The sequence below is a fragment of the Lynx canadensis genome, chromosome B2 (assembly GCF_007474595.2).
Source record: "Lynx canadensis isolate LIC74 chromosome B2, mLynCan4.pri.v2, whole genome shotgun sequence".
Lineage (NCBI taxonomy): Eukaryota > Metazoa > Chordata > Mammalia > Carnivora > Felidae > Lynx > Lynx canadensis.
The window spans coordinates 107,318,557-107,330,932 of record NC_044307.1 but is presented as its reverse complement, the minus strand read 5'-3'; the positions used below and the strand labels follow the sequence as shown (position 1 = coordinate 107,330,932).

The 12,376-nt window shown below is 41.2% G+C and overlaps 1 protein-coding gene across 1 annotated transcript in view; it reads right to left on the bottom strand.

Annotated features, from left to right (window-relative positions):
* Positions 1–5,846: 5,846 nt before the first annotated feature.
* The window catches only part of SLC35F1 (solute carrier family 35 member F1), a 407,965-nt gene continuing 401,435 nt past the window's right edge, over positions 5,847–12,376 (bottom strand). The window contains exon 8 of the mRNA XM_030316237.1: positions 5,847–9,174. Within this exon, the coding sequence (XP_030172097.1) occupies positions 8,950–9,174 (225 nt within the window). The 3' untranslated portion in view covers positions 5,847–8,949. The remainder of the gene's footprint in view (positions 9,175–12,376) is intronic.

Genomic DNA, 12,376 nt, shown 5'->3' with positions numbered 1-12,376 from the left:
GATGGGTATTGAGGAGGGCACCTTTTGGGATGAGCACTGGGTGTTGTATGGAAACCAATTTGTCAATAAATTTCATATATATATAAAAAAAAATAAATAAATATTTCAAAAGCTGGAAAAAAAAAAACCAAAAAAAAAAGATCAAATATAGTTAAGTTAGAAAGAAAAAAAAATTTTTTTCTGAAACACTCCAAGAGGCAGTTATCAAGAATGAACTAATGAAGTAGGGAAACCCCAAGCAGAGAAGATGGCAGCCATGTGGAGTGCTGCAGCTGGGTCAATCATCTCAGGAGGATTAGACAGAAATAATCTGATTCCAAAAAGCAGATGCTAGTATCTTCTCATTAGAAACAGGAATTATGCTATACCCTGTGGAAGATATTCTACTTTATCATGATAATGTAATTAACAACATTGCATTAATGCATACAAGTCTATTTCTTTACATTGCCAAGAATCAAGGGGCACCTGGCTGGCTCAGTCAGCAAAGCATGCAGCTCTTTTTTTTTTTTTTTAAATATAATTTATTGTCAAATTGGTTTCCATACAACACCCAGTGCTCATCCCAACAAATGCCCTCTTCCATGCCCATCACCCACTTTCCCCTCTCCCCCACCCCCCATCAACCCTTAGTTTGTTCTCAGTCCTTAAGAGTCTCTTATGGTTTGCCTCCCTCCCTCTCTGTAACTTCCCCCCCTTCCCCTCCTCCATTGTCTTCTGTTAAGTTTCTCAAGATCCACACATGAGTGAAAACATGGTTATCTGTCTTTCTATGTCTGACTTATTTCACTTAGCATAATACCCTCCAGTTCCATCCACGTTGCTGCAAATGGCAGGATTTCATTCTTTCTCATTGCCAAGTAGTACTCCATTGAATATATAAACCACATCTTCTTTATCCATTTTTCCGTTGATGGACATTTAGGCTCTTTCCATAATTTGGCTATTGTTGAGAGTGCTGCTATAAACATTGGGGTACAAGTGCTCCTATGCATCAGCACTCCTGTATCCCTTGGGTAGATTCCTAGCAGTGCTATTGCTGGGTCATAGGGTAGCTCTATTTTTAGTTTTTTGAGGAACCTCCATACTGTTTTCCAGAGTGGCTGTACCAGTTCTTGATCTCAGGGTTGTGAGTTTGGGCCCCATGCTGGGCATAGAAGTTACTTTAAAAAAAAAAAAAAAGAATCAAGAAAAGAAGACTGCATTACAAATAGAAGCCATACATTCAAGCAACCACAAGAGAAATGGTAGAAGGGTGCTTTCACCAAAAATCCCGGTAACCCAGGAGCTGGTGGCCCTATAGGACTCCCAGCGCTTTAAGACACTGAGGTCACAGCATGAAAATCTGTATGCATTCTTCAGACAAGGCAGGGGCAGCTTTTGCTTTTAAAATTTCAAAGCTCCAATATCATGATCTCTTGTTTGATGACTTATTTCCCCACATCCTTGTCTCACAAGGGTCACTTTACTGAGTGGCTTATGTGGCTCCAGTAGTCAGGAGGAATGGAAAAGCTCCTTCACAAATCTGGCCTTCATTCAAGGGCAGTGACTTGGTTCTCAAGGGCAGCAGCCTCACTAGTGATGCTAACCTGCCACAGGTCATCGAAGAATACAGGACTGACAGCTAGTGAGTGTCCTGAAGCAGTGAGCTCTCAACACTGGGACAGCGCTTGGAAGTAGACCATTGCAACTTTTAGTAGCTTGTCTGGTTTTGGGAGTCTCATAGGCAATGTTCATCCCCATAGGCCCTCTTGCACGTGTGTTTTGAGTAGGAGTAGCAGAGGAACTATTTCCTAGCTGCAAATTAACCACAGTTTAATCCATTTACCTTTGACAAATGCTCTTTCCTTTCTCTTCTCTTTGGGATTGCACTTACAGAGTTGGGTGGAAATAGGAATCCTCCTAAGGACGAAGCTGCCTGAGCCCTGAGTGGGAAGGATCGGCATTGGCTCTATGACTCTGGTTTCCGGTGATCTCAGAGCAGCCTCTTTAACTGGGGAATCATTCTCTATGGTGCTCTCCACAGAATTTTGCCAGTGGTGAGCAAAGCTACATGGCTTCTCCAGGCTAAAACATCTTTCTTTCAACTAGTCTATCCCCACACTTAGGTGCCATAAAATGACTTGACATTTTCAACAAGATGACTTTCTGTGTTCCTTCTAGGTCTCTGATTCTGTGTCTAAGCTTTCAACCAAAATGAAAATGAACTCCATTGCTGTTTGGAAGTCATGATTGTGAGTTGAAAAGTAAATGCCAAGTCAAATCTCAGCCTTCAACTCTGACACCAAACTCCCCCACATTAAGTTGTCCTCTATTCCTGACAATTTTCCTTTTAATTAAAACGCAGCCTGATAGGCAGAATCTTGGGGCACATAAAGCAGTTATGTGATTCACTCAACCATTTGTATGCATGTGTGACCTATTTAGCTTTTAAAATCCTATTTAATGCCAAAAACTACATTAGAGAATTCAAACAAAAGCTCACAGGGAGTCCCATAATGAGACTGTTTTGATTATTCCAGTGATTAGCCCGTTGCCTCTCTCTTTGGTAATTTCATTTAGAAAAGTAGTCATTTTAAGAACAAGTAGATTTGCTTTATTGCTTTTCTAGTTTGCTGTGGAATTGGCAAGTGGCCAACCATCTGTGAAACTGCAATTATTACTATTACTTAAAATTTATCAAACCTCTTCAGGTGCTGAGGAAATAATTCTCCTTGTCTACAAAGGCAAGGCCAAGAAAGCCATGAACAAGACCCAGCCTTGCTAGAACTTGACAAAAATAACATCTGTGGACACTGTTGGAGAACATGTGGGTGCCGAATGGCTGAAGGGTTCTGATCCAGTGCCACAAGGCATCTGTTCTTCAGGACCTGGGAATCTCTCTCTTCCTCCCACGAGGAGTGTGCATTCATTCATGCGTGCATTGACTTGTTGAGCACTTCTCGAAACATACGGGTTTGTCAGCTTCCAATGTAATTTGCTTCTGAATAATTCCAGCAGTACAGCCTCCTTTAGCCCTCATGTGTTTCTTTCTTGCTCTTTTACTTTATCTATTTAGCGATAAAGAAGGTGTGAAGATGTTGGAGATGTTACCATTGAACTCCTAGCCACCTCTCCACCAACCCCGATCCACGGATGTTTCCAAGGAGGAGGCCTGAACAGTCAGCTGGGGGCCTAGGCCAGTGCTGCCCTCCAGGAATGGGAATCCAGGAACAGCCTCACCATCCTGAGTAGGAGGTGGGCTTCACCCTGGTGTTTTACCTCAGACAGTGACATCTAGTGGCAAAAAGACATGGCCATCCACGATGCTGCCAGCTTCCCACAGTGAGGGACCTGCTGGTATTATCTCTTAAAGCCAGGGTGAACATGCATTCAGGCCCGCCTGGGACACACTGGGTCCAATGCCTATTGTCCAGGCATAATTATTAATAGTGTCTGCTTTCACTCTTGAAAGCGTTAACAGATTGGATAATGAATTACACAGCCTACTTAACGCCTTATTGTAGCTCTCCCATCTATTAGGTGACTTAACATATCACTTTGAGGTAATGAGTTCAGGAAGATTACTCCCCATTGTGTAAAGTAATATTTATCTTTATGTATCCTGAAATTATCCTTCAAGCATTATCGGATTGTCTCCAGCTCTAATGCTGAGGCCTGGCGAACAAGCTCATTTGATAGATTTTAGTCTTACCCACACCAGGCCTTTGTCTATCCAAATGGAAGCCCCTAATTTTAGTCTATTCCCAGAGACCTGCTCCCTCTGATCATTAGTTTTCCTTGTTAATCAGGCTGCAGTAGTGTTTAGATGCGACTTGTCTGGCTGTCTGAAAAGTGACACACAATGGCTTGTCCTTTCAGGCCCTGATGTAAGGCCATCTGGTAGGTGTGGGATTTCCCAGCTGTATTGTAATTTTTTTGAATTAAACATTTTTGACCACATAGAGAATAAAGGGCAGAGACACTGCCTAGGTGGCCCATAGCGATCCCTTTGTTTATTCTTGCAGAAAGAAAAAAGCCAGAAAAAGAAAAAAAAAAAAAAAAAAGAAATCAAAGAAAAAGAAAGAAAGGAAGGAAAAAAGAAAGACCAGCGTGCATAATTAAGAAGCAATGTTATAAATTCAAAAACACTATTTGCAAGTAAAAAAAGAACTTCACTTTGCTGTTTTTTTATCCCGGGGCCAACCTGAAGGGGTAAACATTTTAAGAGTTTGTAAAAAAACGCCCCAGGATGGTGCATTTAAGTGGACCAGTGGTTTCTTCCTTTCCAAGAACAGGAATTTTACAGAAAAAAGTACTCAAGTAGTAGAAAAGGGAACATTTTGTAATAGAAATCTTACTCTTGTATTTTCTATTTTGGGTTAAGAAGTTAGATTCCATTAAAAAAAAAAAAAAAAGATGTACAAGTACCTTCCCTGTGCAAGATGTTTTGCTAGGCCTGAAAATGGATCTGGTTTCAGACCCTGTTATTTTGATATTACAGTTGGTTTTCCTACGCAACATCGAGACAATATAATCTATTACAGCTCTCCTGCTGAATTGTACTTGTTTCTCTTTTTTCTTCATGCTAAATCATCCAAGGGCTGCCTTATCTTACCTACGCAAGAACTTCCAAGCATTTAGAAAACCGAGTTCTTTCTCTTAAGAAAATTATAATTCACTGGGGAGACAGAGTATACATGTCGTATGCATTTATTATGTATAGTCTTTGGACTCCAATGAATTGCTGGGCATTTGGACATAGGTTGGCTTGAAGTTCAAATGTATTTCATCTTCGGTGAAAAGCCTCCTAAATAAACAACACATTAGAGAAACATTTACATTTTTCAAGGAAAAAACTTTTTTAAAACTAAGTCACAATTTTGAAGCAAATTATTTGTGTTAAATACAGACTGTTCTATTTATAATGGAAGATCATAATGGATCTCACTCAACAATACTTTAAAAAGCTGGCGCCTGGGAGGCTCAGTTGGTTAAGTGTCTGACTTCAGCTCAGGTCATGATCTCACGGTTCGTGGGTTTAAGCTCCACGTTGGGCTCTGAGCTGACAGCTCAGAGCCTAGAGCCTACTTTGGATTCTGTGTCTCCCTCTCTCTCCGCCCCTCCCTGCTCATGCTTTGTCTCTCTCTCTCTCTCTCTCTCTCAAAATAAATAAACATTAAAAAAAAAAAAAGAATACTTTAAAAGGATCAGTGTGCTGCTATTCCTATTCTTCTGAAAAATGGGTGTTTTTCTTTTAAAAATATTTTAAATATATAACTCATGTACACAGTCTTTCCAGCTCTTTAATTTTTGAGGTCTGATTGTGAAAACACACAAGAACATGCGAATTTATAGACATCATCCTGAAGTACTTAAGGGGTTGCTGGTGGCTACAGTTAGTGGAGGAGGGACAATCACAGGATACGGTGTCAGCCCAGAGGAGAGACACAAAGAGTTCTGCTTAACAAACGTGGTGTTGGGCTTTTAAGTCTGGCATTGTGCCAAGGGAAGCACACACAGAACTTTGTCCTTTATAAGAAACTGTTTCTTGGGGAAAACTGATATTGTCCTACATGTGTTTTAACGTGTTTAAACGTGGACTTGAAGAGTGTAGCCCCCAGCACCTTAAGTACTCAGATAAATAATTAATTTTGCAAATTACAAACGTGCTTACTGTGGCTTTTCAAAGCTCCAGCTCTGACACCAACTGAGCCTTTCCTAATTTGGAAATATTTTCTTTCTGGTGTTTCTTTTGACATGTGCCCTGCTGTCTACTTTCATGGCTATTTCCAGCATCCCAGGGGAGCTCCTTCCACGGTTGTCATAGTGCAGACAAACACTTAAGAAAACCAAGAACTCCGTGCTTTCATAAAGCATTTATTTTTATTTGAAAACATTATACAGGCATTACATTGCCACAGCCAGTCCATAGGGGAGCATGCAAATATCAAAAATGGAAAGTTTGTTCAACTTCTCGGTGTAAATTTCCTTTTTGGTTCATATTTTCCATTTGCAGTGTCTGGATTAGTGTGCTTTGTTATGTGGCTTGACAATAGAATCCTACCCATGGGGTAAAATCTGTACTGGGAGCTAGCCGGGGACTACTAACTGGTTATAACTCAAAAACAAACCCAAAACAAACAATACTACACGCTTGTCAAAAGGTTAATAGCACGAGTTAGCAATATCTAAACTAAACATCGAAACATTTTCATGGGACACAGTGGTGCAAATGTTTCCATTGCTTGGTCTACCTGGTTGTGTGGTCCAGAGTTTGGAGCTGTGGGAAGGTGTGACCAAGGCAAGCGCTGTCCTCAGTGCAAGTTTCCGGTGAGGAAGTGAGAACCAGCACTCACCACTAGCGCCAGCGGGGGAACGGGGAGCTGTGGTCTGCTTACCCAAGCCAATTCTATACAAGTTGCTAAAGTCTCACTTGTGGAGGAGAGAGTGGCGGTGGGGTCAGAAAGCTGAGATTTTTGCTGGTGTCTACTGAGGTTATGATATTTCGGAAACGAAAATAACTAGAGTTAATGTCCTACTCTCGCGTCCCGACGCACTCCGGAAGGACCGACTGGTGTTGTCACATTTGTTCTTGGCTATTTTCTTTTGTTTTCCGAAGGGCCCATCTGGAACTCCTGATCTCGGATGGTTCGACGTGTTATCAGCCTTTCTAAATGGGGACGAACCAACACGGTGAAGGACCCCAGTGACATGAAAGTCTTGTGCACAAGGACACTGGATGATAAAAGGGTATACAGTGAGTCCACCTCAACATTCACACTTGGTTTCCATACAATGGAGTCAATTGAAATATCCTAGAAAATAATCCAGATGGCTACTTTTAGCCATCCATTGGTTGCAAACCTTTCTGAAATTTAAATTTTTAAAAAATTCCCAGTCGACTGAGTTGACTTGGAATATCTTCATCCACTTATTTCTCATAAGACTTTACTAAGTGTTTATGAATTAGTGTCATAAAAAATGAATAAAAAAGACTAAATCATTTGGCTTTAAAATAAATACTAAAAATGCAATAAGTCAAGCAAATTATGCCAACCAAAGGAATGTAAACACAAAAATAAAACCACAGTCTTCAAAGGTCTTCAGATCTGAATGGACAAAATATTCAGAGAAAGGTATTTAATTGGTTTAGAAGGTAGCAGAGAGCAGATATTGGCAAGGTGTTTTGACTTGATGTAGCTTTAACATTGATATTTTCTTCTCCGAAAATAAAACGTATTTCTGAGGGGGCTGAACAGAGATGGCCATAAAATCTGCATATCCGAGGAGATCATTCTTCTTCCCCATCTCCAAGGGCAGGACTACACCCCCGGGGGTTGAAGGCAGGCAGAGGAGCCGCCTGGCGCTGACTGCCAGCAGGGGGCGCGTTTGCCTGCCTAGTAGTTAGGCCTCGCGCAGGGTGTATTGGAAACCTGACTGCGCTGTAATCCGTCCTCCTTTACAGGGACCCCTCTGGTGTTTTGCTTTGTTTGCCTAAAATGTATTGGTCTGAATTGCCCACAATTTCATCAGCATTTATTTTCCTTTTACAAACCCTGTACCCCATCGCGGATCTTTTTGAATGGTATTGAAGCCAGCCAAACTTAAAAGACTGTTTCACGTACTGACACATAGGATCTATTCCAAATTGAAGAGGTCTGTAGTGTTTCTTGATTTTTTTGTGTGTTTGAAAAAAAGAGCTACTTTCAGGGCAACAAAATTAGACTTAGTGACATATGCTTCAAAGCCTTATCAGGACCTTGCAATATTCTCTCTATCCTTAAGAATATGGCGTTGCTATATTCTGCTATTGAAGGGATGCCAAACACGACCCAATTGCCAAACTTTTTCATTCACGACATCTTTATCACTACTAAATGGTGAAATCAGTCAAGCTATTGTCAGAGACTGTTCCACATCAGCACCTTGACCTTGTTGGGAGGCTACACAACCGGTGATATGCCACGATAAGGGTAATTTCCACGCTGGTGTATTTTAAAAAGTGTCTCACCCAATGAAGAGGGCAGAGGGCCATGGCTTTTTCCACTGCCTTGAACAATTTCCATATTATCACTCAAGAAATCTAGGAATTAAAGGTAAAATCAATACACTTTTGGAAGAGAGGATATAGGGAGGGGCAGAAAGATTTAAAATACATAGATGTATATATATTACCCTAAACACATATGATATTATTTCTGGGGTTTCCTATAAGCCACAGGAATGAAACATTCCTCATCCAGTTATTACAGCGACTTTATCAGCAGAATCATGTGGCACAACAGAAAGGCAATGGCCTGGAGTAGTCAGAGAGTGAAATATAAAAAGGCTAAAGTGTTTGCTTTATATCTATTCCTAGAATAGAGAATTATATGGTCAGTTGCCCCTCCCCACAATGGTCACAGCACAAAATACTTATTGAGCAGGCAATCCAACAGGTAACAGAGGAAACCATTAGCCACCAGGTCCCTAGGATAAGGAAACTTCTCAGGGATGGAGCTCCTGTGGCATGCAGCACTCATATAGACTGTGCAAAAAAATAAAGTATGATTCTTAAAAAGTGACTTGCCATAGAAAAGTGGGATTTATGTTAACTACATGTGGGTCTGGCAATAGTTCTCATCAGGAGTACAAAACAGTCTCCTGAAAGTTAGTGTAATAACAGTAACAATAATAATACAAATAATAATAATACTTGCTTTTAATTCAAAAGTTTTCACAGTAATTAATGCAGGAGGGTTGTGGTCGGGATACACACTAGCTAGGCATCTCTCTAAGTCAGGTGGATGGGAGCCCGTATCTGCGGTGATCTTCAGCTCGTGCCTTTTATAGGCTTTCGGATTTGCTACCTTGCAGTCCACCTGTGTAAACCGCACCTAATAAATACCTTTCTCTATGTACAATACAGAGATGGAGGGCGAACACACGGCCGCTGAGTTGACCGCAGGGGGCAGGGAGGGCCGCATCCTAGGCCACGCGAACGTGGGGCTCCTCTTCGGTCTCCTGGCCCAGGCTGGTGTAGGTGACCGAAGGCTCCACCTGAGCTGTGGTTGGTAAGTCCACAACGGGTCCCGAGGGATTGCGGAACTGCTTGTACACTCGGGGGTCCTGGGCTATGTACGTGGAGGTGGAGGAGTAGAGCACCAGCCCGATGAGGATGGTGAAGAAGGACAGGAGATACAGTCCTGAAAACTAGGTAACACAACAGCAAAGTCACTGAGCAGTCAGAGCAGAACCATTCCCACATTAATGAGGCACAGAGGGAGGACAGCAGAGCATTTCCTCCCAGAACAGGCAGCTTGATGAGTTGGCCAATGCTCTTGACGGAAAGTGAATTCGTCACTTAGTTCTTGTCCTAAACTGGCTTGGTCTTATTGATTCTCCTTATCTTTTTTCTCGGCTCTGTGGTGAACACAGAGGAACACTTAGCTAATTGTCCTTAAAGTGCCAGTCTGAGTACCTGATGCGGGAGAGCTAGTTAAGCGTGAATTAAAATAAGTCAAGTTAAAAGCAACCCCCCCCCAAACCCCAATAAGCCTCAAACTCCAGTATCACTCAACAAAGCGGTTGTTTCTGGCTTCATTAAACCCAGAAGAAATAGAGATATTCCATTTAAGGTTGTAATGAAGCCATAAATACCAAACCCCTCCCTGACACAACTGTATTGGGCACTCTTATTGTGCCTTAATCCAATTCAGACACTATTTGTCTTCCCTATAGGAACTGTTATTAACTTTCGTAACTATCTTTGCAAGAATAGATTATCCTTGGATGGCAAGAAACACTATAACATTCCATTCTTGCTCTACTAATCTGACAACAACCAAGCAGAGCTGTTTATGTAGCATGGTACTTCCTAAAGTATTTGCTTGACAATTCATAGACATTTGAGAGAGAAAAAAGAAAACACTAGTTTATACAAGTGCCTGAAAATTCATATATGTTTTTGAAAAATTACAACTTCTGGGCCTCCTTGAGTAGTTACACTGGACGTAGTTGCTTGAATAATTACTGGGGAAGAGTAAGGTAACAATACAAGTGCTGCCATTTCTATTTCATTCGTTCGTTCATTCATTCATGCGTTCGTTCAACTAATAGTTTCTTGTATGCCCTTCTCTATCACGCATGGAACTACATGCTGGGGAAAGAGAAATGAAAACATATGGCTCAAGGACTTAATCGTCTCAGTGGAGACACAGAGGTACCGGTAGACAAAATACAATGCAGCTGTGAATGCCCAATCTTATTTTAGTCAAGAGCTATTGTTGCAGTCTTGGCCACGGGCTGTATCCATGGGGCAACAGAAGACCAATTTGATTGGGTTTCCTATTTTATTTTTATTTTTAGTCTAAAAGAACTAAAAACTGGTAAAAAGACAAAAATTAATTGGAAGCTCATAGAAGAACAGGAAGAAGATCCAGAGAGTCTATAAAGTAAGTTGCAAGGCTATAATCCTTGAAAGACAGCTGCAGTGGAAAAGTCAGTCAGGAAAATGGCTCCTGGAAGACAGCCCCGAGGCTAAGAGCCCCTGCCACTGTGGTGGTTTTTCTGTTTTTCTTTTAACTCTTTCTCCTCCCTGCTACTGTTCCTCCTCAACTCTTCCCCTTCTCTGCCTCCTCCTCCTCCTTCTCTCTGCTTCCTTCCCTCTACCCCCTCCTTCTCTCTCTCTTTAGCAACACCAAGGTAGCTAAGACTACAGACCATTTCTTTTCCTTTTTAAAAATGTTTATTTATTTATTTTGAGAGAGAGTGCAAGTGGGGGAGGGGCAGAGAAAGAGAGGGAGACACGGAATCCAAAGCAGGCTCCAGGCTCTGAGCTGTCAGTGCAGAGGCCGACACGGGGCTTGAACTCAAGAACTGAAAGGTCATGACCTGAGCTGAAGGCAGATGCTTAACCGACTGAGCCACCCAGGCACCCTCAGACCATTTTCTGATTGTCTTTCTAGTTCATTCCTCACCCTATCTTTTTTTTTTTTAACAATATTAATACTTTATTTATTTATGTATTTATTTAAATATATGAAATTTATTGTCAACTTGGTTTCCATACAACACCCAGTGCTCATCCCAAAAGATGCCCTCTTCAATGCCCATCACCTCCCCTCCCCTCCTCCCCACCCCCCATCAACCCTCAGTTTGTTCTCAGTTGTTAAGAGTCTCTTATGCTTTGGCTCTCTCCCACTCTAACCTCTTTTTTTTTTTTTTTTTCCTTCCCTTCCCCCATGGGTTTCTGTTAAGTTTCTCAGGATCCACATAAGAGTGAAAACATATGGTATCTGTTTTTCTCTGTATGGCTTATTTCACTTAGCATCACACTCTCCAGTTCCATCCACGTTGCTACAAAAGGCCATATTTCATTCTTTCTCATGGCCACATAGTACTCCATTGTGTATATAAACCACAATTTATCCATTCATCAGTTGATGGACATTTAGGCTTTTTCCACAATTTGGCTATTGTTGAGAGTGCTGCTATAAACATTGGGTACAAGTGCCCCTATGCATCAAGTACTCCTGTATCCCTTGCCTCACCCTGCCTTTTAATTCCTTTATTCTTCATATTCAAACCATATCATAATCCTTCCTCAGATTTATAGACTAGACTCAGCCTGTAGTAACAGCTTCACTTAATTAATTAGCTTGAACAATCAATTCCATTTCTCCCAATGAAAAGAAATTTATTCTTTGATTCACAAATTTGTTGGCAAAATGAAATGGGAGGAAAAGAAGACTGCTCAGGACTGTTTTAGTTGATCTCAGAAAACCTATTTACCCCTAAACTTGCTTCCTGAAATTCTACATTTGAGAGCTACAATCTTTACCCCCAGCTCTGGCAAATGAAATCGGTTTGTTCCCAACTTTATAATCATTTCAAATATTTCGTTAATGACTTCCATTTTCAAACTCCACTCACATGACCCTAGTCTGAAGCGAAGAGGCTTGCAGGTCTCAGGCCTGAGTCGGCTGTGGCAGACAGAGGCGGAGAGATTATCAAAGGGGCCTCTGAGGTTAGAACTGCTTTCTAATCACAAACTGGATTCCAATCCTAGCTCTGCTACTTTCTAGCTGTCATTTTGGAGAAGTATGTTAACCTTCTCAGGTCCAAGTTTCCTTATCAGTAAAGTGGGGATAATAATTGTACAGCCATACAGAGTGGCTGTAAAGATTAAACTAGATAAAGCATATAAAGCACTTATCTGACGCCTACCTCACATGCATTCAGTTCCTGTTACCTTTGTTGTCATTATTACTGTTTTGTCATTATTGTTTATAGCATTATCTTATATTCAATGATCATATATGTAACACTCTTATGTAATCATTGATTAAATTGCCTTTCTCCCTTAACTGTGGGACTGTGTCTTCCTTGACCAGTGTCAAGTGCAGAGCCTGGA